The sequence below is a fragment of the Glycine max genome, chromosome 6 (assembly GCF_000004515.6).
Source record: "Glycine max cultivar Williams 82 chromosome 6, Glycine_max_v4.0, whole genome shotgun sequence".
In the NCBI taxonomy this organism is placed as follows: domain Eukaryota; kingdom Viridiplantae; phylum Streptophyta; class Magnoliopsida; order Fabales; family Fabaceae; genus Glycine; species Glycine max.
Window position 1 is genome coordinate 45,570,009 of NC_038242.2, and position 27,435 is coordinate 45,597,443.

General features: G+C 31.4%; 3 protein-coding genes across 13 annotated transcripts; all 3 read left to right on the top strand.

Annotated features, from left to right (window-relative positions):
* The first annotated feature begins 321 nt into the window (after positions 1-321).
* On the top strand, positions 322-15,048 carry LOC100794487 (uncharacterized). 11 transcript variants are annotated; one of them, XM_041016688.1, is made up of 10 exons: positions 322-690; positions 1,957-3,602; positions 3,870-4,027; positions 4,285-4,410; positions 9,960-10,165; positions 11,669-11,812; positions 12,152-12,372; positions 12,981-13,239; positions 13,493-13,575; positions 13,672-14,031. In XM_041016688.1, the coding sequence occupies exons 3-10, from the start codon at positions 3,952-3,954 to the stop codon at positions 13,685-13,687; spliced, it is 1,131 nt and encodes a 376-aa protein (XP_040872622.1). In that variant the 5' UTR covers positions 322-690; positions 1,957-3,602; positions 3,870-3,951; the 3' UTR covers positions 13,688-14,031. The 11 variants fall into 11 exon arrangements, 10 of the variants coding, with proteins under 10 accessions (XP_040872622.1, XP_040872623.1, XP_025984779.1 ...); XM_041016689.1 differs by having other exon boundaries at positions 13,675-14,031; XR_005892095.1 differs by having other exon boundaries at positions 340-690; positions 13,493-13,906; positions 14,010-15,048.
* Positions 1,976-3,139, top strand: LOC112997650 (protein WHAT'S THIS FACTOR 9, mitochondrial). The gene is made up of 2 exons (XM_026128766.1): positions 1,976-2,953; positions 3,050-3,139. Exons 1-2 carry the CDS (start codon positions 1,976-1,978, stop codon positions 3,137-3,139), a joined length of 1,068 nt encoding a protein of 355 aa, XP_025984551.1.
* Positions 15,049-22,482: 7,434 nt separating the features above from the next.
* Positions 22,483-24,408, top strand: LOC100793595 (putative F-box protein PP2-B12). The gene is made up of 3 exons (XM_003526148.5): positions 22,483-22,749; positions 22,989-23,107; positions 24,000-24,408. Exons 1-3 carry the CDS (start codon positions 22,483-22,485, stop codon positions 24,406-24,408), a joined length of 795 nt encoding a protein of 264 aa, XP_003526196.1.
* Positions 24,409-27,435: the final 3,027 nt, after the last annotated feature.

The window sequence follows — 27,435 nt, forward strand, 5'->3', positions numbered from 1 at the left end:
GACAATTAATCTTTCACTGCGTTCTAGAGATTTGGCAGGGAGGAACCATATCAAGGTAAGTGATCATGCATGTCACTGCTCAAAATCATTATTCTATATTGTGATACAGTATTTGATAAGAAAGTCGATTTGCGCAAACTACATATAAAAAATATGAGAAATAATAAATTAAATGAAATGAATAATAAAGAGAATGAAGGAAGGAAAGATGAAATTTGACCTTGAAGAGCTAATTTCAAAAATTAAAAAAGTAAATTAAATTTAAAAAATAAAATAGAGGATAAAATAAAAATTTAATCTTATAAAAAAGGCAAGTGCAAAATTAAGGCAAATAATTAAATTTGTCCTTAAGTGTGTGATGATGATAAATTATTTTCAATAAAAGTTAAAAATTTAAATTTAGATATGTAAAAAGTATGATGAACGGGAGGAAGCACATTCAATGCATCATAGAGTGGGTAAAGTACGAGAAATTGGAGAAAGCCGACATTCAATGTAAAAAAAAAAAAAAGCTACAAAGGGAGTGTAAATAGTAGCTCCCTAACGCACAATCGAATACAAACACTTCCCATAGAGGCGAAAGCGACCTTCTTTCTCTGCAGTTTTGGAGATTGAACACTGAACAGGAAAGGAGGCAATATTATCGTCGTTTTCTTCTTCTTCCACTACTTTTATCTCTCTCTCATTCAGGTACTTTTCACCTTCATTTATTTGATATCTGTTCATTCCTCACTTCTCAATTCAATGCATCCATTATTTTTTTTTATTTGTTGTGTTTCGCGCATCTTCATTTACCTATGAATTTCTTCCAAGTTCTGTTCTTAGTGTTCTCTGAATGCTTTCATTGAAGATTACTAAAACCCTTATTTTCTTTTAGGATGTTTTTTATTTTTAATTTGGATATTAGATCTTGTTGACGCACAGAACTGCTGAATGTATATGTAATATCGATGATTTTGATGTTTTATTTAAGAGAAATTTGGGAAACTAATTAAACCAAAGTTTGAATGCTTACATGTAATGTTGAAAAAAATTATAGGCATTGCTGATAATTGGGGATGATTGGAGACTGTTCTTGTGGCTTGGGCTGCATAATTATTGCTGATAATTTATCACAACGATTTTCATTGAACTAAGCAATGATTGTATTGTTTATAGATGGTTGATATTAATATATATTCCTAGTTCTAAGTTTTGTCTGCTTTCTGGAATTGCACAAATATTTTGTGTTCTTATCCACTTTAGAATTTAGAATAATAATTTTAATTGGATTTTCATTTGTGTTTTGGTGTATTCTAATTGTGAGTCGTGACTTAATCCAACACAGAATCAAATCTCAAATATTAGGAGTATCAACTTAAGCCTGATAAGAAATCTTATTCCTCTCACCTGTTGGCATTATCTACTTTATGATAAGAAATTCTAGTCTACGGTTACACAAGTGTGCTGAGTATAGACGAAGCTACTTAAAGACTGAGAATCAACACATCATTGTTTTTTTAGATGTAATAATATTGTTGTAGAGTGTTTAAATTTATGCAGACTATTTTTATTTATTTAAGGCTAAAATATGTTTGTGAATCTTAATAAATACCCAAATTTTGTGTTTGCTCTTTGATATTTTTTTTCCATTTGTTATCAATCCCTTTGAAAAAGTCTAATAATAAATGAAAAAATTTTATCAGGGAGCAAACACAAAATTTGCTAATTTATTAGGAAATAAAAAAAGTATCAAAGACCAAAAATAAAATTATTGTTTTATTAGGGACTGAATGTGAAGATATATTATCAGGGAGCAAACACAAAATTTAGGTATTTATTAGGGATTGAAAACATATTTTGGCCTTTATTTATTGATGATTATATTCAATAATCTATTAGCTTAGTCTACACAAAGTTAGAGTGTAGGTCTATAGTAGAATTTGTACCCTATGACAGAGTGTTTCCACTTTACAGGGTAGTGAGGTGGTTGTTCATGGCTCTTTCCTCCAAACATCCACACCTGTTCAACCATATTAGGACTTTTGTGAATGCGAAGGTCAAATGGGTCCGAGATCCATATCTTGATAATGCAGTCCTGAAAGAGAAAGATCTTAAACAGACAATTTCCCTCAAGAACCAAATCATTTCATCTCCTTCCAAATCCCTCTCCATCTATGCTGCTTCTCAACTTAAAGCTTCTCTCTACCTTCCCACTACAACTACCAAATTCATTGACAAATATCATTGCATTTTCACACAATTCCAACCTGGTCCTGGTCTTCCTCCAGTTGTCAAGCTCACTCCTCAAGCCTTGTCCCTCCACAAAGAAGAAATGGCTGTTTATAAAACTCCCATTAATCGTGAAGACACTGTTCAGAGGCTCGCAAGGCTTCTAATGCTTGCTGGCATGGAAAAATTGCCTCTTTATGTAATTGAGAAGCTAAAATGGGATATGGGACTTCCTCATGATTATGTGACAACCCTTTTGGCTGATTACCCTGATTATTTTGATCTTTGTGTTGTGGAAGATCCATCATCTGGAAAAGAAATGCTTGCTTTAGAGCTTGTTTCGTGGAGAAAAGAGCTTTCTGTGTCTGAGTTAGAAAAGAGGGCGATGAGCTTGGGCTATAGTGGAGATAAAAGAAGGCATGATATTGCATTTCCCATATTTTTGCCAAAAGGTTTTGATTTAGAGAAGAGGGTGAAGACTTGGGTTGAGAATTGGCAAAAGTTGCCTTATGTTTCTCCATATGAAGATGCTTTTCATCTTGACTCAAATAGTGACCAAGCAGAGAAGTGGACAGTGGCAATTTTGCATGAGTTGCTTTCTCTTCTTGTGTCAAAGAAGACAGAGAGAGACAATTTGCTCTGTTTTGGAGAGTGTTTGGGGTTGGCCTTGAGATTTAAGAAGGCTTTGGTTCATCATCCTGGTATATTTTACCTTTCCAATAAGATTAGAACTCAGACTGTTGTACTTAGAGAGGCTTATAGAAAGGATTTTTTGGTTAAGAATCATCCATTGGTGGGTATGAGATATTGGTACATTAATCTTATGCACAAAACATAGAAGCACCAAGAACAAGCTGATTTGGTGGATGATCATGAGGTTAACAAGCTGATCAGTGATTTGATAGATGGTCATGAAGTTGAAGCTTAGTTATTGAACCTGTAATTTCCATTCAAACTATCTCACACATCAATCAAGTCGGATTTTCAAAATTTTGATTGTTAAAATGTTTACTTCAAAAAATATTGGTTGCTGGTTCAAGTGCTAAATTGCTAATGTATGAAATTAATTTCCATAATATAAATTCATTTTTTTATTATGTAATGTCTTGTAAATGTGTAGTAGTTGGTAGTGGCACTAATGCTACTGGAGTTATCAATCAGACAATCGCAGGAGAGTGGAGTGGACATCTGTGATTCCTTGGCTAGCTAAAGTGTTATGTGAGCTGCAGCCACAATGGTGGTTGATTGCTGACCAAATTGCGGCTGTTGGGGCTACAATTTTTCACAAGGACAAAATCTGTGTTTTAACATGCTGAATTTTGATCATGCATGGTTGATTGAGGGACTTATTTGTCACCTTCACCCATTGCATACATCTGAAGCATGCCGTGGTTAGTTCCTCGTGTTTTATTGCACACAGAGATGGTGCTACATTATAACTACTCACTTTTAGAGCTAATATAAGTTTGTTTTTATAATTTGTCTGAAATTTGCATTATTCTCACAAGTTTTAAGTTATATAATTTTTCTTTTTTGGTGGTTTAACTATATAATCTATGAATGGAAAGTTTTGCCTCATTTCTTTCATCTTTTGCTTATCTATATATGATTTCCTGTTGCTAAAGCACTGTTCTAAGTTCATTTTGTATTCTGTGTAGCTGAAGTGCATGAGATTGCAGGACATTAGTTTCTTTCTCTTTTTTTGCTCGGTGTTTGTATTCAAGTGAACGTGCTTCAGGCATGAAAATATTCAGTGGATGGCATCGTTTTGTTTTTGGTCTTGCTTTGATTTTCCTCCTTACTCATCTGTTTTCTGGTGAGTAATCCCCTCTTTTTGTAAGTATATATTTCTGCATTTGATTGGGGCATATAGGAGTGTTTACAGAAGTTGTGTGTGATTATCATACACTCACTGATTTATTTATAATCATAGGTTCAAAATAATTAAGGAAACAAACAAAAAGAAAAGCCTACATATCTGTACAGATATACCTAATTTCCCTATTTACATTCAATCAGACCAAATCATATATTTAACAGTGCATAACAAGTTAACTTATTTGTTTTTATCAGTCAGGGAACTGCACACAAACTCAAAAATGGAGGAACCCCCACGCAAGCAACTAAACAAGAAATTGAATCATCTGGTTCTTGGTCCTGCTGCTGGACAAGGCTTGTCAAATCGTTTGCAATGCCAAGGTTCTTTTATAAAAGTTATTTGAATTATGTTCCTGATTCTTGAAACGTTTTTGCTCAGAATAATATGATTCGGAATAGGGTTGTCTCAGAATCTTTTGTTGTATCAAATAACGCTACTGACAATCTGACATAAACCCACCACTCACTGATTTTTGAAAAAATGGTAACTTCCTTCAAGAATGTTAGTAACATTGGGAAATTTAGGTCATTTAGCATTCACAAATGTTAATAGATATTAGTGTTTATTTTTTTTCAGCAAAACAAATTACTTTTTTTCTCTCAAAAACCTTGCATTAGATATCATCTCACGCATAATTTAAGACGCTAGAGACTAGTCGATCTTATATATTTTATTTAGTTTTGTTTATCTAATCAAGGAAAAAATCCAAATTATACAATGAACTTATGAAGAATGTTTATGGCAGAAAGATCTAAGATTGCATATTTATGGTAATTTCCTCAAACCCTAGTAGCGCTATGATAGAAATTGGATAATAATGACTGAATTTTATAGAAACACTCATCTTCAGGATAACCAGAATATGATTCTGTTTTTGCTCCTTCCCTTGCTTATTTTAATTTATGGTTCCCACCAACTCCATTTATTAAAGGCAAAAAGGAAAAACAGATGCTTCATAATTCATAGAATCACATAAATTGTAAAATGCCTTATAATAAGGACCACCAAAACCTTCTAGTGTTACCTTATGAAAAGGACCAGAGGGAGTAAATTGATGTTGACTATTAGCGTGTTAGACCTCTTATAAAGAATGTTTATAAGAGAAGGGGGGGGGGGGGGGGAATAATTGTTATGTGCTGTCAATAGCAGTTAGTTTTAATAGGACAACAATTACTATTATTAGGAGCAGTTTATTAGGAATAGTTAGTAGTTAGTTTTAATAGGACAACAACTACTATTATTAGAAGTAGTTTACTAGGAACAGTTATTTTAGTTAGACAGTTATGGGTATGTGTAGAATAAGAAGGAAAAACAGAATCATATTCTAGTTGTCCTGAAGATGTGTGGTTTAGACCTTGGGAGGGAGAGAACCAAGTAGATGGAAGCACGACAACAAAAAAACCTAGAGATTAATGATCTGAAGAAGATAGAAGAAGAGTTCAATATAATCTTAAAGCAAAAAATATCATTATTTCTGCCTTATGCAGAAAAGATTCACTCACATAGTTAGTCATCTTGCATCACTAGGAAAAACATTTCCAAATGAGGATTTAATAAATAAAGTTCTAAGATGTCTAAATAGAGAATGGCAGCCAAAGGTAACTGTCAGTACTGAATCTAAAGATCTATCTAGTATGTCTCTTGCCACATTATTTAGAAAGTTGTAGGAACATGAGATGGAATTGCAAAGACTCAATCAAAATGAAGAAAGTGACAAAAGAAAAAGGGGAATAGCACTTAAAGCCTCATCCTCCTTCCAAGAAGATATTGACAATGAGGACTCAAATGATGAAGAAGACTTCTCTCTATTTGTGAAAAGATTTCACAAATTTATCAAAACAAGAAGAAATCAAAGACCTCAAAATTTCAATCAAAATAAGGGATCACAAGAGACTTCTCCAACCCTAAGGTGTTACAAGTGCAATCAACCTAGACATATAAAGGCAAATTGTCTGCAAATCGTGTCTGCAAATCGTGTATCAATGCGGCTTTCCAGGGAGTCAAAACGCTCACCGACATACGTGTGCAGTCCATCCAGTCTATCAAGAACGCTTTGCATAAGGGATGAAGAGTCATCCCTCTGAGGAGGTGGTGATGGAGAGCGGTCCTTTGCTGCCTGTGCAGGAACATCCTTCTTCACCCAAGAGCCATCACGCTCTTTGTGGTATTCGAAGGAAGTAACTACTCCCGTCCTGATAGAAAATAATCTCTTGACTTGAACAAATGTCTGAGAGTCAAGAGGGACATTGAAATGACACAAGAATAGAGTAATTAGATGAGGATAAGGAAGAGGTGCATTTGATCGCAATGCCTTTTGCATGTGATATCTGACAAGGTGGGCCCAGTCGATTTGACGATCGGTAAGTAAAACCCACATGACAACCAAGTCTTCCTCAGAAACCTGAGCAAGGTTAGATGACCGAGGAAGAAAGATACGCACAATCAGATAGTGCATGATGCGGCATTCAAATGCCAATGATCCGACAAGTAATCTACCGGTCATATCCGCTTGATTGGTGCAAACCAACCTGCGGGCATCATGACTGGAGAAATCAAACTTCCAGTCCTCATCAATGGTGCCCTCAAATGATACACCCTCACTAGACAATTGGGTTAACTCAAAGAAAAAGGATTCATCAATAACCATTTTAATCCCATATACCTCGGAAACTAGAGTACCCTCTTGAATTTCTAAATTTGAATAAAAAGCTCTAATTAATTCAGGATAGAAAGGAAGTTTCATAGACATGAATTGGATTAACCCGGAGTTCTGAAATGCTTGAAAACAGTCAAACATTTCATCATCAAAGAACTTTAAGTTAAGAAACTTAATGTCTAGTATAGAACGAGAGGAGAAAAAGGAAGTGTACTGGATACGTTGTTCTTTCGAAGAAAACAACGTGGAAGATGAAATGGAGGGAGGAATTGGTGTTGTCTGCACTCTAGAGGCTCCATGGCTTCGAGTTCCGGTGGTTGCGGATGAGGTCAAAACACCCTTTCTTTTCTTTGATGATTCTGCCATTTTAGGAGTTTTTTTGAAAGTTTTGATCGGTAGAGATAAAAGAGAATAAAAAATGACAAAGAATGGGTTTTGTGGGAGGTGATTTGGTTAAGAAATGAGAAAGTTATACGAATTTTAAGTTTTAGGGGTAAGGAGTGTCGCGGAGAAGAAGAAACGCGACTTTGTGTTTCTGTCTGCTTCTTATTTATAGGAAGAGATGAGTTGTAATCGATTACAACTTTCTTGAAATCGATTACGAAATCGATTACACAGTTCTTGTAATCGATTACTAGAACCAAGTCTGCTCTATTGTAATCGATTACACATAGTAATAATCGATTACCAAAGAACTAAACACTAAATACTAAGTATGAAATAACAATCATCAACACATATCATGGTAATTCTTTGCTTAATTCAATTATGTTAGCATATCAACAAAATTTAATCATATCAAATTATACATAATCAATTTAAGCATAATCAACTAAAAATTCAATCAATCATGTATATTCAATTTTTTTTAAAATTAAATATAATTAATTAATCACAGTAAATTTTAATATAATCAAACAATTATTTTCTATTAGCCACAATAATAACTTAACTAAAAATACTAATTATACCTTAATTTATAAAGATAGTTTAGATGTTACCTCTTTTGAGATTTTATCGATAATGTTGTCAAGTAGATGTTTTAAGAGACAATCTACATTTTTGAGAGTCATCCTCCTCACTTTCATAGTTCTTTGTTAAGAGGTTGATCTCTTCTTTCTCAGAGCCTTCAGATGAATCATTATCGTCCCAAGCAATGTAGGCTTTCTTAGCCTTCCTTTATCCATAATTTTTCTTTTCAGTTTTCTCAGTCCATTGCTCATTTGTTGGACAATTTGCCTTTATATGTCTAGGTTGATTGCACTTGTAACACCTGAGGGTTGGAAAAGTCTCTTGTGATCCCTTATTTTGATTGAAATTTTGAGGTCTTTGATTTCTTCTTGTTTTGATAAATTTGTGAAATCTTTTCACAAATAGAGAGAAGTCTTCTTCATCATCCAAGTCCTCGTTGTCAATATCTTCTTGGAAGGAGGATGAGGCTTTAAGTGCTATTCCCCTTTTTCTTTTGTCACTTTCTTCATTTTGATTGAGTCTTTGCAATTCCATTTCATGTTCCTACAACTTTCCAAATAATGTGGCAAGAGACATATTAGATAGATATTTAGATTCAGTAATGACAGTTACCTTTGGCTGCCATTCTCTATTTAGACATCTTAGAACTTTATTTATTAAATCCTCATTTGGAAATGTTTTTCCTAGTGATGCAAGATGATTAACTATGTGAGTGAATCTTTTCTGCATATCTTGTATGTTTTCATCCTAAAAAGTTCATATTCATGGGTTAGAGTATTAATCTTAGATCTCTTAACATCAGTTGTACCCTCATGTGTGAGTTGAAGTGTGTCCCACATCTCCTTGACATTTGTATAGTTTGAGACTCTAAAATATTCATCTATTCCTAGGGCAGAAGTAATGATGTATTGAACTCTTCTTCTATCTTCTTTAGACCATTAATCTCTAGGTTTTTCTGTTGTTGTGCTTCCATCTACTTGGTTCTCTCCCTCCCAAGGTCTAAACCACACATCTTCAGGATAACTAGAATATGATTCTGTTTTTCCTTCTTATTCTACACATACCCATAACTGCCTAATTAAAATAACTGTTCCTAGTAAACTACTTCTAATAATAGTAACTGCTGTCCTATTAAAATTAACTGTTAACTATTCTTAATAAACTGCTCCTAATAATAGTAACTGCTATCCTATTAAAACTAACTGCTATTGACAGCACATAACAATTATTTTCCCCCCCTTCTCTTATAAACATTCTTTATAAGAGGTCTAACATGCTAATAGTCAACATCAATTTACTCCCTCTGGTCCTTTTCATAAGGTAACACTAGAAGGTTTTGGTGGTCCTTATTATAAGGCATTTTACAATTTCTGTGATTCTATGAATTATGAAGCATCTGTTTTTCCTTTTTGCCTTTAATAAATGGAGTTGGTGGGAACCATAAATTAAAATGAGCAAGGGAAGGAGCAAGTTTTCAAAATTAAAATGTTGATAGTGATATTAAGTTCATTGATAAGGGTAAAATTGGCATGTTTTACTTTTTAAAAAAAATCAAGAACATGGATGAACTTTAACTACTTCTATTGGTTTGTGTAATTCATTTAAAGATGCCTTATAAAATGGACTAGAGCAGGTATGTTTTAACTTTTAAAGCATCATTGCCTCTGGTATGTTGTCATTTTGATTTTACTTGTCACTGAATTTTGAAGTTGGGAATGGGTTATTATTGGTTACATTCAAACTATTTTAAAAATTGTTAATTACAGAGTTGTTTATGTTATGCGCATGTTATTTGGGATTGTCTGAAATTGTTTTCTCTATTTGGGCTGCTTTCCTTTTATTATTTGATACCGACTTACTTCTGAACAAAATGAAATTTTTTACACCCTACACAAATATTTTACAATGTGACATGTCATGAATTGGGTATTATTAACGTGTAAGTTATTTTTATACTTCACATTGGACTTCTAATATAGATGATATGCCCAAAACTTTTTGGCATAATAAGTTTGTAGGATTACCTTAGTCTGCCTTTAATTTTATTTTGGAGGTATTTATTTCTGCATGTTTGCAGTTTCCTCTCACTAGTTCATGTATGTTTATCACCAAAATAAAGATGTATGTGAGGATTCTTTTGTTTCCATAATTTTCATGAGGTTTTCATTTCCTCGTAATTTTCATGTTCATTTTTTTTTTCAATTGATTTATATAATGCATTTACAAATTCTGAATTCACAGGGACAAAAGCACTTAATAGGATCCATTCTTCTAACAGCAGATCAGGCGTAGATGGAAGTATCACATTTGTCACTGTCTTCACCATTTATAATTCTTCTCTCAATGATGTAGACGATAAATCATCAAATACAGTTGTTGGCAATGCTTCATATAATAAGTTTGGCAGGTCCACGGCTTTGTTGAATGTCTTCATTAACTTCATTCAGGTAAATGTTAAATAAAAGTTGTAGGTTTGTCTTACTGAAAAAAGCATATTATTGCCTCTGATTATTGTGTATGAGAAATGTTAGCAACAGACTTTTTACAATTGGTTCAAATTTATTTGAAATCACAAAATTTTGCAGGTCCAACTTATTTAATGAGCTCTCCTCAAGATTTTGTAGTTTTCAATTAATTTTAACCAATATTAGACAGTGTGTTAGAGAATATGTTGCTAGCAGTCTTATAGTTTATATTGTTTCTTTACTTTGTAGACATAAGTGTGTTGTCTTTGTCTATGATTTTAGACTTTTGGAGTTTTTCAACATGAAATAGTAGAATATTCTTGTCTTCACGAGTTTTTCACCTTTTTTCCTACCTTGACACTAGTTTTTCTACCAATGTACCCAAATGTCATACATCCTTGTCTACATTTGGCTAATGATAAATTTCAACTGGTAAGTAAACAAGGATATCTTGAGTGATTTAATAGTAAATATACCTCTGGTATTTACAAAGTACAAACTGCACTGAATTTGTATCATTCGCCATAGGCCTTAGAATAAATTTCTCTCACCATTGGGAAAAAGAGAATATACCATAAGAATGTAGACCATAGCATGAAGTCTATATTTGAAATTGACTTTTGTCTATGATAGAAAAGCAGCAATGAGTTGTTAAATCTCACTAAATTAGTAAAATTATAGCAGTGACTTTGTCTGAAACATTTACATGTTTTTAAGAAAACTTGCTTAATATTACGAAGTATATCGGTCATATCTGCAAGTTGAAAATTTTCTCCTTCTGAAATTACTGAGAATATGTTATATATCAGTGTAGGTTAGAAAGGTGACAACTGAAGTGTAAGTTGCCTGAATTGCACTATACCCTTATTAACCATTGGATTCTACACCCCAAATAGAATCCATCAGTCAATAAAATTTCACCCAGTTGTCTGATATTACTTCTGTTCATCGATCAAATTACTATTATATGTGGTGTATACCTAAATGGAGCTTGAATCAGTCAGTTAGAGAAATAACATTTAGTAACTGTTATTATTACTCGAGTTACTTCAACAGGTGGATGCCAATTAGGGGGTTAAGGATGTTACTGAAAGAGGAAGAGGGTATAACTAGGGAAATAGACATCTTTTGGATGTTAGATGGTTAGCAAAGGAGAGGCTGGGTTATCGAGGATGGTCAATTGGCAAACTTGTTTACTAAATCCCTCAGGATATCAGGATGAATAAATTGTTTGACACATGACACATGCTCTAGCTTGGGAGGGAGAGTTAAAAGGCACATGTTGATGAGTTGCTAATATTTATTATGATTGTTTCTTTTTGTATCAACATGGTGTAAATATAATTAGAGTTGTGTGTGTTCTGTTTTAGATGTACAATTACCCTATATTACAAATAATTCATATTGCTTTTGTCCTAGAGCTCGTTTTCTGACAATAATACCACACAGGCATCATTCATTTAACAACATGGTTAATATATGCAGGTCGCAATGCCCCAGAGCAAAGTGATTATTCTGACTGATCCAGTGTCTGACCTTTCAGTGCTACGAAATGGAGTATCTCTGTACCCTATAGAAGGTGAATATTCACGAGACAAGTTGATGCTCCAAAGGATCAGGTCTTACATTGTAAGATTACATTGCATCCACAGTAGATAGAAGATTTTGATTATGAAAAATAATTTCTCATCCCTCATCAGTTACTAAATTTAGCAGAATGTTTTTCTTGCTCTTCTATTATCTTTCCATCAATTTATACTACAGCTTCCTTTTCCCTCCACAATGCGCACCATAAGAGATCCGAGGTGCTCGCTAGTTTTCTATCTTTGTCACTCTTTGTCTGATATTATTTTTACCGTATTGAGCTAGTAGTGCTATTTTTTTTTTTATCATTATAGGTGATGGTGTTTAGAATTTTAAAATTTTAATTCTTTAAACTAAATAACCTTATGTTTTCCTTCTTTACAGACCTTTTTAGAAACAAGGCTCCAGAATCTTTCTCAGAAGAAGCCAAAAAATATCACTCATTACATCTTCACTGATTCTGATATAGCAGTGGTTGATGATTTAGGGCAGATTTTTCGTGACCATCCTAATTTTCATGTGGCTCTGACCTTTAGGAACAATAAGGCTCAACCTTTGAATTCAGGATTCATTGCAGTAAGGGGTACCCCGGAAGCAATTTTAAGGTGATGGTCTGCACGCTCTGTAGTTTTTGTTTAACTGCAATTGTGTCATATAGGCACTATAAAAAAAATAGTGGAATGATTGTGTAATTGACTAGTCTCTATGCAGCTTCCACGTAGTGTTAAGCATCATGCATGGACTTACCTTTGTTTAGATCACATACTTAACCTGTAGCTGCAAGTCCACAGCTAATTGCTTGGCATGCTCATTTCAGATTTCTGAGAAGAAAACCAATTTACTTTTGGTGTTTAATTTTCATTGTTCTTAGTGTAAACAAGTTTTACAGTAAAGAAACACTTTATTTTGATCCCTGTGTTCCAGTGTCATTCTGAATCCTACTGACATTGTTATACTTGGAGGAAAGCAGTGAGGAATTTTTAATTATTGTTATTGCAAATTACAAGATGTGTAACACTATCCTACATAGATACCATGCAAATATCTTTGTTATGCTTCTCTGCTCATCTGTAAGCTTGCATTGGCAGTGTTATTTTTTTTGTGGTGGGTGTGTGCGTGTTCTATTTTGTGGATTCTGTTTCTCCAATGATCATCTGAAAATTAAATCCTTTTCATTTTCCATTTTTTGAATTTAATTTGAGAATCTATGCAGGGCAAAGCTTTTCCTACAAGAGGTCTTGAAAGTTTACAGCACAAAATATAGAAATGCTTCCCGCATGCTGGGTGATCAATTAGCTCTTGCTTGGGTTGTGAAGTCAAAACCTCATTTTGATGCCAGCAGGTTTGGCAAAGCACTTGCTTTCTCTGAAGATATTGGGGGTACCTCAGTAGTGTTCTTACCTTGTTCTTTGTACAATTGGACTCCACCTGAGGGTGCTGGTCAATTTCATGGCATGCCATTGGATGCTAAGGTATAGTGCAGACTTATTACAGAAGTATTTCTGTCTGATCCTTCGCTGGATGCTTTAAGTTAGAATTTTGGAAATTTTCTGAATATAATGTTCCTTTAGCTTTAGTCCAATATTTTAAACTTACAACAACCTTATTTGTGTCTGATCCTCAGCTAAATGCTTGAAGTTAGAATTTGGGAAATCTTTTAAAGATGATATACTATCGTTTTAGTTTTAACATGCCATTTGTTCCTGGTTTATTTTTGGGATGCAGGTTGTTCATTTTAAAGGATCAAGAAAACGTCTAATGCTCGAATCTTGGAACTTTTATTCCTCATCTCTTGAGGTTTCAGACATGTTATGTCTCATTTTGGGAAGTGGGAGAACCAAATATGATTTTTGAGAATTTTAATCCTGAAATGGTTCACTTATCATATATATATATATATGCAGCAGCTTGTGGCATTAACGGCTCCAGATCTTAGTACAGAAAAGACTCAGCCATAACCTTTTTTTGATTGGCGATATGGTATTGACAGCTGCAAACTAAAGGGCAGGAACTGGACCCTTGGATGAGTTGATTTATTCTTCTACTTTGGGAGAGTTCTTTTCAGAAGGTGCAATTTACCCGTTCCACCATATGAAGAGCATGTGGAATGTGATGTTATTGTTTTGAAATGGTACAGTGGTATGTACATTGTTGTGCAGTTTGAAAGGATATTTAATGAGTCTGAATTGCTTCCAAATGACCCATCTGGTTGGATTTGATTGACCGACCATTAATATTATAGGTCACTTAACGTGGTTGAACCACCCATCCATTGTTGAACTCACAATGAAGGTCGCTTGTTTCCATCAGCATGTGATATTGGAACAGCAAGGGCAACTGAAAAATTAGTATACTTAATAACATAATGTTATAATTAGTATAGATATAGATAGATAGATAGATAGATAGATAGATAGATAGATAGATAGATAGATAGATAGATAGATAGATAGATAGATAGAGAGATAAAGAGAGGAAATTCACTTCCTCGTGAGTAAGTCTAAGAAGTTACTCTTAATATGAACCTTCTATTTTATTTTACACCAATGGTTAAGATTAATCTGCAAACTCCCCTCACGTGACTTCTCAAACCTACCAGATCTTCTTGTTTTGCTATTTCTTCCTCACGAGTAGACCAGTAGCTCCCTCCGTTTACCTCATCGCAAAGAGGAAACATGGTGAATTAATAAATTAATTTGAAGTTGGGTGATCCAATAAATCATGGGCAAAGTTGCCAAGAAAACAATAACTCCTTGAAAATATGGTGAAGAAAAGATATCTGCACAATTCTTAAGGATAGCTTCAATGTCCTTAACAGTAACCCAACACTGATGGTTACAAGTAGCACAAGAACCACTCAGAATTCCAACTTAAGGCTTTGAGTACTGAGCAAACTGATCAGACCCATTGTTTGTTCAATGTTCAAGGTGTCTAACATTGTTTCCAGCTACAAGTCTTCTTTATATAGAGCTCCTGAGAAGGTATTCGTTGTGAGATAGAGAGCTTCATCATACTTCCTGTTCTGATTCTTTATACGTTTTTTCAGGTAACATGTATCGATCAAAGCGATTAGATAGAAAAGGTTTCATATTACTATGTGCAATAAATGATAGTAGAATAGGAATGGCTTCTAGTCCAACTAAGAAGCAAAATTTTAAGTGAAACTGATACATTCTTCTTGTGAGTAACTTGGCCTATATGATAATTTATCCATACTGGTAAATTATCTTGAAAGAGACACATTGGTATTTTATTTATAAAAATGATCAATCATTCTTGAATATATATCTTTTGGCTTATGGACATATCTGTATACTTACACATAACTTCGTAGATGTCCAAATATAATAATATTTATCATCAAAACTTTATGATATCTTTGAGAATCTTTGAGAAGTTAGATGTTTCATAAGTCTTTGGTTCCAATATTTGTCATATCACCTAAAAAAAATTAAATTAGTTAATTATTAAAATTATGAGAAAAAGATTATTTACGGTCATCAAATTACAAATCGTCATATATAATAAATTTATTAATTTTTACAAAATTATATTAAATGTCATATTAATGGAAATTTATGATTAAATTATAATATCAAATTATTCTACATTATCCATGAATCACAATTAAAATCTAAAATTAGTTAGACCATAAACTAACTAATTATGTAAAGCAATTGTTTTGATTAATTATTTTGGTTACTCATTTTGACTAAATATTTTAAATAATTATTTTTAATTAAATATTTTGAAAAAATATTTTAATTAATTATTTTAACTTGTTATTCTGACTTATTATTTTAATTAATTTTTTGACTAAATTTTTAAAAATATTTTTTCCTAATCATTTAAATTAGTGATTTTAATTAAATATAGTTTTTTCAAATCTGATATTTTTATTTTTTAAAATTAAAATTTAAAAATATAATTAATAAATACATAAGAACAAATGAATAAATTTATGAATCCAAATACTCATTAATGATACTATTAAAATCCATTATCCAATTCTCACAATAAAAAATAATAATTTTTCATTGAAAACTCATTATATTTTATATTAAATGTTTTATTAAATAAATAAATTAATTAAAAAGGAATTATCTAGAGTTTCCTTATTTTTTGGGCGGGAAAAATGAGCCAAAAGTTACTTTAAGAACATGTATTAGATTAAGATTTTAAAAGACTTTTTTATATAAAAAATATATTTGGTATTCAATCAAAATTTTTAAATGATATAAATAAGTCTTGTGGTATCCAATTAAAAATTTTAAAATTTTTTAATGAGGGCAACAAAATTTCATTTCATGGTATTTAATATTAATTACGCTTTTTTACAACTTATAAAAAGTCTTTTGGTATTAAAAAATATAAAAATTTTAATGAATTATTTTTAAAGAAAAATTTTGATGGATTTTATAAGATATTTTAGTATAAAATATCTATCAAACAATCTCATCAAACCCTTGAGATTTTGTTAGACTCTTTTTTTTTCCTATTATTTATCAGACTTTCTTTACTCTCATTATACATACCTTCTTCTTCTCTCTTTAATATTATTCAAGATGCGTGTATTATATATGTTTCTGTCATTCTTTTAGAGTAAAAAAATGTCAAATGTACTTCTCTCATCTGCACTTTTTCGTTTGTTTTCTAAATTAATGTTTCTCTTATGTGCTAAAACTAATCATGTTTTCCTTATGTTGATTATGTTCATCACTTGTTCAACTTAATATTTTTGTGATTATTACCCTTAATTTTGTTATCCATATAAGTCAGTGACCCTCCTACAAATTTTTCATCCTCACCACTCCCTTTTACCCTATTTAAACATGTCATTGGATTTATCATGAAATAATTGTAGTAATTAAAAAAAATAAAAAACTAATATATAATTTTAAATCTATTGTTCAAATCCAGTAGTGAGAGTGAGAAAATAATATTGCAAGAAGGGTTAGTATAAGACATAAAATTAAAACCAATTTAACTATTAAAATATTAAAAAAACATATTGATTTTATTTTTTTTTATCCAAATTTCATCATTTCTTATTTTTTTCACTAACTCTTGTAACAAAAATTCATAAAATCCTTTCAAATCTTATAAATCTATAAAATAAAGTCCTTTCAAATCCTTTAAATTCTTATAATATAAATTCAGTAAAATTCAAATTATCATAAAAGTCTTGTAAAGAAATATGATAAGTCATAATATTTCTATGTAATCTTTAAAATCCATCATACTTTTGCTAAAATAATCTTTTATCTTTATCATCCAATACACTCCCTAAAATATCATGTATGATTTTTTCTTTTCAATCTCTATTAAAAGGAAAAAACGTGTCCAAATTTTTTAAGGAAAAATGGATACCATCACAAAGGTTCGACCTGAAGAGTGTCTCTCAACCATTATTTCCTTCAGATCTCCTAAGGATGCATATGCAGAATATCTCTTGTGTCCCCATCCTTTAAAGCAATTGCAGATTCAGATGCTGTGTGGGAAAACTTTCTTCCTTCCATCTGATTACAAAGAAATCATAAATCAGTCTTCAACACCAAACCTGAATTTGTTGTCCAAATTTTTTTTTACTCACACCTTAGCCACCATCATGTTCTTTTTGTCAATGGAAATATGGTAAGACTATATCACTCAAGTCAAATTAAGGTGATTTTAATCGGGGAAGGATCCAGAAGTGGATCAAAAATAATTTAAATAAAAAATTATAATAAACTAACAACTTAAACGTATTGTACTTTTTATTTAAATCATTCACACGTTTTTGGTATCATAAAATTCATCAATAATATAATATGTATTAAAATTTTTTTAGCAATTCTTCTTTCAATGTATCTAATTAAATAATCTGTTAGAAACTTACCTTTCATCTTATTTTGGAGCCTATTTTTGACAATTTTTATAAAAAAAAATGATCTCTTAGTTGTGATAATTGAAAAAAATACTTTAAAAATTCTAAACTAAACACCATATACATTTTAAATGTATGTAAAAAAATATATTCTAATTTCTAAACATTAAAAAACACACATCTACAATACCATATAACAACAATAAATCATGAATTTTGGATATAAAACAAATGTAAAATAACGTATAAACTAAAATAAAGAGATTCATTAATATGTTTATCTTAAATCTATTTTTTTTATCATCTTAATAAAAATAAATAGTGGGCACAAGAATTAAGAAAAAGTTAATATTACCTTGTTTTTCTCCAAACAAAGATTACAGATACGCACTCACAATGTTGAATATATTGGGCAAATTCAGCCGAAATCTAAGAATGAAAAAAAGAAGAAAAATTGATAATTGCAATATGAAATATGAAAAAAAAAAGTCTCAAACGCTGTAGCTTGCCTAAAGAAATTGCAGCAAAGTAATAACATAACAAAGTTAGGAGCGTTAGGTATTAGTGTACGTAAGGAAATTGACAAAACAAGAGTGTGTGAAAAACAAAAGTTGTGACAAATGAAAAAGTAAGACTTTGTGAGAAGTAATAACAAATAATTGACAGAGAAAGTGTGTAACTGCGTAAACATTTTACGTTGTCTTCTCCAAAAATTTATGAAATTATGGCTTAGCCTTGTCAATGCCCAATCGATCTCATCATCACTTCATGTTTCTCTACTCATTCACATATAATTTGAAATAATAAAATTGGTTTTGATGTGCAGATTTTATCTCCTACGGGCAAAAAGTGCATCATGGTAAGTAGAAAGGGACTTAAAATCGCGTGGGGTGATACACCTTGTTATTGCTTTCTTCTCTCCTATTGCCTTGATATAAAGAATTTCATGATTTAATTTGTTATGTTAATTTAAAAATATCATAACTTATTTTAATTTGTATAAATTTTTTATTTATTTCTAATCCATATATTGAACATAATAATGTGCTTTTAATCTCTTGTTACATAATTAGACATTATGTTCGTCAATTATTATTTTTTTATTCATAAAAATTAAAATAATTAAAAAATATATAATAATTCACACACTTTGTTTAATCAACTGAGATAAATTCTTGATATATGTTTACATAACTAGACATTATGTTTGTCAATTGCTATAGGTTAGTTCTTGAAAAGCAAACTTCTATGGTTTTGGTCTAGAAAGTGTATATCAATAAAATTTGTCTCTGAAAATGTTAATTAATGGCCAAGAATTTTATCCGAGCAGTGCCTTATTTATTTATTTATTTTTGGTATTGGGCGCATCCAAAGGCCAGGAAAGGAACAACTACAAAGAAACCAGTATGGGAGTAACATTTCCCATACTATCAAATAAAAGCTAATTGCCTGAAAAAGCTAGAAATTGCTCTTTAATAATCAGATCTTCCTCCATGGAACATGCTAAATCAGCAATAGCTAGCACTAGTACATTGATTAGCTCAGTTGTTGATTGAATAGAATGTAAAAATATTGTAAATCCCTAATATCGAGTTTAATTTTTATGAATAAAAAAAACCAGCACATTGGTTAGCTTTCCTGAAAATGCTAAAAAAGTTGACCGTTGATTGTACGTTGAGCCAAAAGCTGTCTAATTCCTACAATAAGTCTCATCCCCATTACACAACCCTGCTTACCTCCCTTTATGCTAGCAACAACCGCTTTGGAATCAACCTGCACTTCCAAACACGAGCACCCTTCAATAAAAGCCAGCTTTAGGCCTTCATACACCCCCCAAAGCTCAGCTACAAAGGCATAGCAGATCCCAATCTTCTTAGCAAAGCCACCTCTCTAATTCCCCCTAACATCCCTCAAAAGACCCCCACAACCTGCCTTCAAATTCTGACCCTGCACAGAACCATCAGTATTAAGCACTATGAAGCAAAGACTCTACTGTGGACACTAGACACAACACGGACATAGACACTTTAGCATGACTAATGTCTACGGACACACAGACACTTCAATATGACTAATGTCTAAAATCTAAGACATGGAAATACCACATGCACATAAATATAGAGACTCTAATGAAAGGAAATATAAGTAACATATAATAAAATATCTAAATTGATGATATATTTATTTTTTTAAAACCAATTTTTTTATGTTTTTTGAAGTGTATGAAATGTGTAAAGACAACAACTTAAGCGTTCAATTGAACAAAAATAATTTTTAAATTAGATACTTAATAAGAAGTGTCGAACAAGTATCTTGTTGTAGTAAAATTGATTTTTAAGGCAGAAAAATCGATTTTTAGACCATCAAAATCGATTTCCTTTAATTTTTAGGCCACAAAACCAATTTTTTAGATGCAAAAAATCGATTATCTTTGACAAAAAAAATATTATTTCTCTTATATCAATCAACACAACATATTATTTTATTTCTCCTTCTTCAAATTATTTTCTATTTCCATCTATCTCATGTCTTTCCTCTAAACGAAACACACGCTCTAAGTTTCCTAAAAATTGAAGAATTACATGATATTTTTATCAATTTTTTTTAATTATTTAACACATTAATAAGAGTAACAAATATTTTAACCTTAGTAAAAAAAAATTAAACTTGGAAAAGTAAAATTTTCACCTATCTGATGAAAAACTTTTCATGGAAAAGTTGTTAAAAAACATTTTCGGGAAACATTTTTTTAATTATTGGCTATCACTACTAATGCTATCACTACGCCACCACTACTAATGCCACCTCTGTCATTACCACCACCACACCACTCCCACTACACCATCGATGTCATCGCCATAATTGGTTGTCACCATCAACACCACTACCACCACCCTTATCGTCATAGTCACCACCGTCAATACCAACATCACCATCACCACCAACATTGCCACCACCAATACCACACCATTAGTACTATCGTCATTATCACTACTACCTCCATCATCACCACCACCAATATAATATCATTGTAACCACCACCATCACCACCACTTGGTGCTACCACCATCACTATCATCATCGTAACCACTGACATCAGCATCATCATTAATATTGCTATCACCACCACTATCAATGTCATCACTATCCCCATTGTCACCACCACCACCATCACCACTAACATTGTTACCACTACCATCATCATTAATACCACCTCATTACTATCACCACCAACATTGCCACTACACATTGTCACTGACACCGTCATCTACATTGCCACCACTACTAATATTTCTATCGTTGTCACTACGGTTGACATCACCACTATTACTATTCTCGTCATCACAAAAAAACACTCTTAAACTAATTTTAATACGATATGAAACTTTTAAAATGAGTTTACTTGAAATTAATTATATTTTAAAAATTATTATAATTTTTTTTTGAAACTAAAACTAAAAAAATCATTGTTATTTTTAAAATCTTCAAAACTTAAAATTAAGAACCACCCTAAACAGACGCTAAGTTGGTAATATCCATAACATGGTATGGAGCAAGATAAAAGCAAGTAGTAGCTAAAGCTTCTCACTGCAATTAAAGTTAATTAGAACACTTTCAAAGCTCTAAAGTTGTCAATTCAGTTGAGAACAAATAAAAAAATTTAAAAAATTATAACAATAATTAGAATAACCTAAATGAGAATAAGAGATTTACCCCTAAAATTAGTTGCAATATGTCCCCACAGAAAAGAAAATGGAAATTCATAATCACTATTCAAGCATAGGTAATTAAGGGCAAAATTGGTGATGGAAATTCACTTACATACTTGTATGAATGTATTGGCTGGTTTATACAGGTCTAGGGTTTGCTTGTATGGGATGGAAGGTTGAAGGAGGTCCATAGAGGCAAAAACATTGAATTAGTTAATTATTAAAATTATGAGAAAAGACTATACACTGAACATCCAATTACAAATTAAGCATTGTGTATAATAAATTTGTTAATTTTTTTAAAAATATCTTAAAAGTCATAAAATATGATTTATGATTGGATGAAAGTGTAAAATTATTTTATCCCGTTAGTATATCACCCTTAAACTCTAAAATTAATTAGACAATAGACAATTAATGATTTAAATTAATTATTTAAAGTATTTATTTATTACATTAATTATCTAAATTAATTATTTTGACTAATTATTTGAATAATTTATGTTGACTACTTATTTTAAACAATTATTTTGACTAAAATATCTTAAATAATAATTTTAATTAAATATTTTGACAAACTATTTAATTAATTATTTCATATAATTACTTTAACTTATTATTATGACTTATTATTTTGAATAATTATTTTAATTAATTTTTTGACTGATTTTTAATTAATATTTTACTCTAATTATTTAAATTATTTATTTTAATTAAGTAATTTTTTTAAAATTGATATTTTATTTTTTTAAAATAAAAATTACAAATATAATAAATAAATGTATAATAACAAATTAATAAATTCATGAATTCAAATACTCATCAAATAAACCATTAAAACTCGTTATCCTTCCCACTATAAAAAATAATAAATGTGCATTGAAAACCAATTATACTTTATATTAAATGTTTCATACTTTCATTAATTAATATGGTTTAAAATTCAGTAAAAAAATTAAAAATTAAGAAGGAATTATCTAGAGTGCCCTTACTTTGAGCGGGAAAAAATGCGCCAAAACCTACTATAAAATTCCATCTATGATTGTTTTCCTTTCAATTACTATTAAAAAAAATTAAAAGGAAAAAAGTGTCCAAATTTTTTAAGGAACAATAGTATCAGCGAGTGTGTCTAGAGAATAATGGATACCATCACAAAGGTTCTGCCTGAAGAGTGTGTCGCAACTATTATTTCCTTGACATCTCCTAAGGATGCATGCCAATTATCTCTCGTGTCCCCATCCTTTAAAGAAATTGCAGATTCAGATGCTGTGTGGGCAAACTTTCTTCCATCTGATTGTGAAGATATCATAGATCAATCTTCAACACCAACCCTGAATTTGTTGTCCAAAAAACAAATTTACGCATACCTATGTGACTATCATGTTCTTTTTGACAATGGGAATATGGTAAGACTATCTTTCAAGTCAAAAGGTGATTTTAATTTGTCATTGTCTCATGATTTGTAGAAATTGGGATTCAGATAGAGGAATTTGGGAATTTAATTGGGATTGAGGGGAAATTAGATTTTGTATTTTGTAGGTTATGAAATTATGGCTTAGCCATGTCAATGCTCAATCTCATCACTTGAGGTTTCTCTTCAAATTCCTATATCATTTGAAATGATAAAATTGGTTTGGATGTGCAGACTTTATCTCTGGAGAAAGCTACGGGCAAGAAATGCATCATCGTAAGTGCAAAGGGATTTAAAATATCGTGGGGTGATAAACCTTGTTATTGGTACTGGGAATCTACACCAGAGTCCAGGTTTTCTTTCTTTCTCTCCTAATGCTTTGATTTAAAGAATTTCATGATTTCTTATGTTAATGGGATTATATAATAATAATAATAATAATAATAATAATAATAATGCTCTGTTTCAGAATTTTAATCGCCTTAAATTGTTTTATCTAGAAAAAAAGATAAAAAAGAATAATAATTTTATAAAATTAACTTTATATTATTATTAATTTATTTATAGGTTTTCCTTTCAATCACTAATATTATTCCATAAGATATTTAAGTAAAAATATAATTAATGTTATATTAAAAATTAAAAGAATAATTATTTTGAGATAATTATTTTTCTTATTCTGACATTTATAATAAGACTGATTTTTTTTTAATTTTACGTATATTTTGTTATTCATTTCCAATCCCTATAGTTAACACATAATGATGTGATTTTAATCTCTCGTTACATAACTAGACATTATGTTCATCAATTGCTATTGGTTGGTTCTTGAAAGGCAAACTTCTATGGTTTTGGTCTTGAAAGTGTGTATATCAACACAATTTGTCGTCTCTGAAAATGTTAACGGCTAAGAATTTTCTACGAGCAATGATTCTTGAACACCTCACTTTTCTATAATTCATACTTAGAATTTCTTTGTATTATACATGTACTTTTCTCTATTTTATCTTTGTCTCACATGGTCTCAATTAAATTTGGGTATCCAAAAATCAATTTTGATTTTATCCTATAAAATTAATTGTCAACTTTTAAACAATTTCATCCGATATAAAGGATTAATCTGCATAGATAAATAGCTTCCAGGGACAAATTGTTACATTATATTCAAACTATTCAGTATGGCCAAATTATATATTAATTCTTGTTTGTTTTCACTCAAGAGCAAGTGTTATTATGCATATGCAGATTTTCTGAAGTAGCAATGCTCAAATATTTGTGGTGGCTAGAAATTTTGGGAAGTTTAGAAGCTAAATTTTTGTCAGCAAATACAACCTACGGTGTATACTTCATCTTTAATTTTGAAAATCACGGATCAGAGTTCATATATTTAAATCAAAACTCGCAACCTAGAACTTATGGGGATTTGGTTGTGTGCGAAGGAAATATAAACGGATATCGTAAAAGAGTTTGCCTAGACCCTCCTGGTGAGGAAGTGCATGAGAGAGAAGATGGATGGATGGAAGTCGAGATGGGAGAATTTTTCAGTGGAGATCATGAAGATAACTTGGTGGATTTTAAGCTACGGGATATCAACTCACAACTTACACACTTTCTTGTAGTGGAAGGAGTAGAGTTCAGGCCCAAAAACATGTGAAATGGAGAATCTTTCTGTATGTGTTTGAACTAGAGTTTGTGGATTTTATTGAGTGAAAGTGGGTTATTGAGTGAAAGGATTTATATTTAGAAACATTTATATATATGAAAGTTTTTTTTTTTTTAATAAGGTAAACAATAAAGTATGTTTTTTAGTTCTTAATTTTTTTTAAATTTATGATTTTCGTTTTGAACTTCTTGGCTATGAATCTTAGTCTTTAAACTTTTATGCGGTCAAGTATTTTAGTTTTTTTTAGTCTATTTTAAATATTAATTGATGACCTGACGTTTGTTTTTTTAGTATTTTATTTTGTTACATTTTAAAAGGCCTTAAACTTATTTTAGGGTTAAAAGGAAAAAAAATTCACTAACTTCTAAATTCTAACAAAAACATGGCAATCAATATCTAGGATGAACCACTTAATTAAATATTTGTGGTCTATTATGGACCAACAATTTTTTTACCATTATTTATGTTAATAAAATATTAAATGACCAAGGTTAAACTTTTTATTATTCTTCAGTAATGTATGTTTTTGCTTTTTTTATCATATTATCTTCTTCTGTTCTCTAGTCACTATTGTATGCGTTGTGTGCCAGCAGTGGCGTTACATTTCTTTACTTCCCCTTCTTCTCATCTTTCGCCCTCTTCTTCCCTTCTCCTACGCCCCAACACTCCTCCCTCTCCAAACCCTAACCCTAACCCTTCGTGTCTATTGAAAGAATCCCAAAACCCAACTTCTCTTCTTGGCACCTCCACCTTGTCCAACATCCACTTCGTGCAACGCATAAGCATGCAAGGATTTTCTTCTTCAGCATCCAACAAATGAAGGGGAAAATAAAAAAGAGAAAGCATCAACAAAATGCCCACTCCATATTTCGTTGCGATTAGAAGGTCATGTGATGTCCATATTAGAGGTTTACATTTGTGCTGAAATTTATTTGGTCTGTCTACAATACCCGTTAAATCACAAACATATCAATTAATAACGTCTTTCTGTGATGGTGGTTTCGTGGGTCCTCGAAGGACTCGTCAGTGACGAACTTGAAAGGGTAGAGCTAGATGTGAGGTTCAAGTGTATGGTTGTTGGTTATAGGTTCCTTGCGAACATAGTGCGCTAGAATCGGGATCCATGGATGGAGATACCTTACTTTCATCTTAATTGGATATTGCGGTTATTTCCTTTTTGTTTCTTGATTTATTCACTTTTTACTTGCGTTTCTTGATTTGTAATTTCTGATCTGATATGTAATTTCTTAAGCTTTTTCTCTATTTCCATGAATCCTTATTATCTGATTTGTAATTTCTGGATGTTGAATTTTATTCACTTCTTGATTGTGTCTCTGAATTCTGGAATTGATTTGCTTGGCTCCAAGTTCTTACTTTAATTTGGCTCCAAGATTTTAATTAAAATCTTGGTCCGTAAACAATTTTGAGGATATGAAGATTGAAAGTTTGAATGAGTTTTTTTTTAATCTAGGTTCTTGTAGTTTGTGGTGGTTATAAAATGCCACAAATTTATAATTCTTTGAAAATTACATTATTTAAGTAATTTTTGATGATTTTAGTAGTAAAAAATATAATAAAATAAAATAAAATAAAAATTAAACAAACGTATAATCACTTATTAACTTAACAAGCAAAATAATAATTTATATTTATGTTGTTGGCTGGTCATAAATATTGAGTAACCATGCCACTAGTGCATTGCAGGGTTATTTTGGCACTGAGATATATGTACAGTTTTATTTTGGTTGTAACCGGTGGCATCCCTGATGTCTTTTCATTTTATATATATATATATAAAGATATTTTTTTGTTGGTAAAAGGGAGAGCGAGATAGCGCTTTAGATAACTAACTGAAATATGGAAAGTAAGTTGCCAAGAAAAATCACATGTGACAAAAATATTATGCGAAATTACCAAGTCAAAGTAGAAAGATTTGTGAAAAGGGTTTTTCAAAACTATTCTATTTTGTTTGTAAAAAAAATTAATTTTCAATACTACTAAAAAAATACTTTTTTACATCATTGATTCTACGACAATTCTAAAGGACCGTCTTAATAAGTGTGGCGGTGACATAATTGTAATTAAGAGAAACACAACGACGTCGTTTCTGGAAACCCATCGTCGAAGCACAAGTGATTAACATACAAAGACGGTCTTGTCTCGAGAATCGTCTTTGTATCGTTAATTGCTGCACGTGGCGCACACGTGATTTTTCTTTCGTGTTTTTGCATTCGTGCCTGTTGAGACATTATCACTTCTCCCATTTACTATGCGCCCTAGCAGCCCCTTCTATCCTGTGCCATCCGTTCTACCATTTGTCGTGCTGTGCGCTTCGAGGTTTGTCCATTCTTTTGTTTTCTGCCTGAGCTCCAATGAGGTCTTGAAGGACAACAATGCCGTCGATGCAACTTCCGTTACCACTCTTTACCTCACTCACAAAGCTCTTTCCGATGTCAGCTTCAAGTCAAATACCCTTTTGTTTTCTGTTTCCCTTTACACTTTTAACCACCAAAAATACTTACTTTTTAACTTTGGAAATTACCCAGATAACGTGCTTGACCGTGAACTTGGAAAAGCTTGACCTCAAGCTCAACAATCTCACTTCACTTGAGGTACTTTTTCCTTTTTTTTTTATAAAAAAAATGATTTCGATTTTTAAAAGTATAATTATTGGCTTTTGTGATTGATTTGTTGTGCACACTGCTACACCAGGGATTGAGATCATGTGTTAATTTAAATTGGTTATCCGTTGTAGAAAAGAAATTAGAAAGCTTGGAAGGAATTCAAGGACTTACTAAGCTCACTGTAAATACCTCTGGGTTTTATTTTGTTACTTTTTAGTTCTAGTTTAATTGTTAATCCAATCCTATTTATGTGTACTATATGTTTGAGTGGCTTAGTAAAATACTAGTAGTAAATTGCATATCAACTTGAATGGTGTATGTGTTGTTGATAGATTTTAGCTTGTTTGGTGCTCTTACTGATGTGTTAGTTGTAAGAACAATTGTACATATGTTT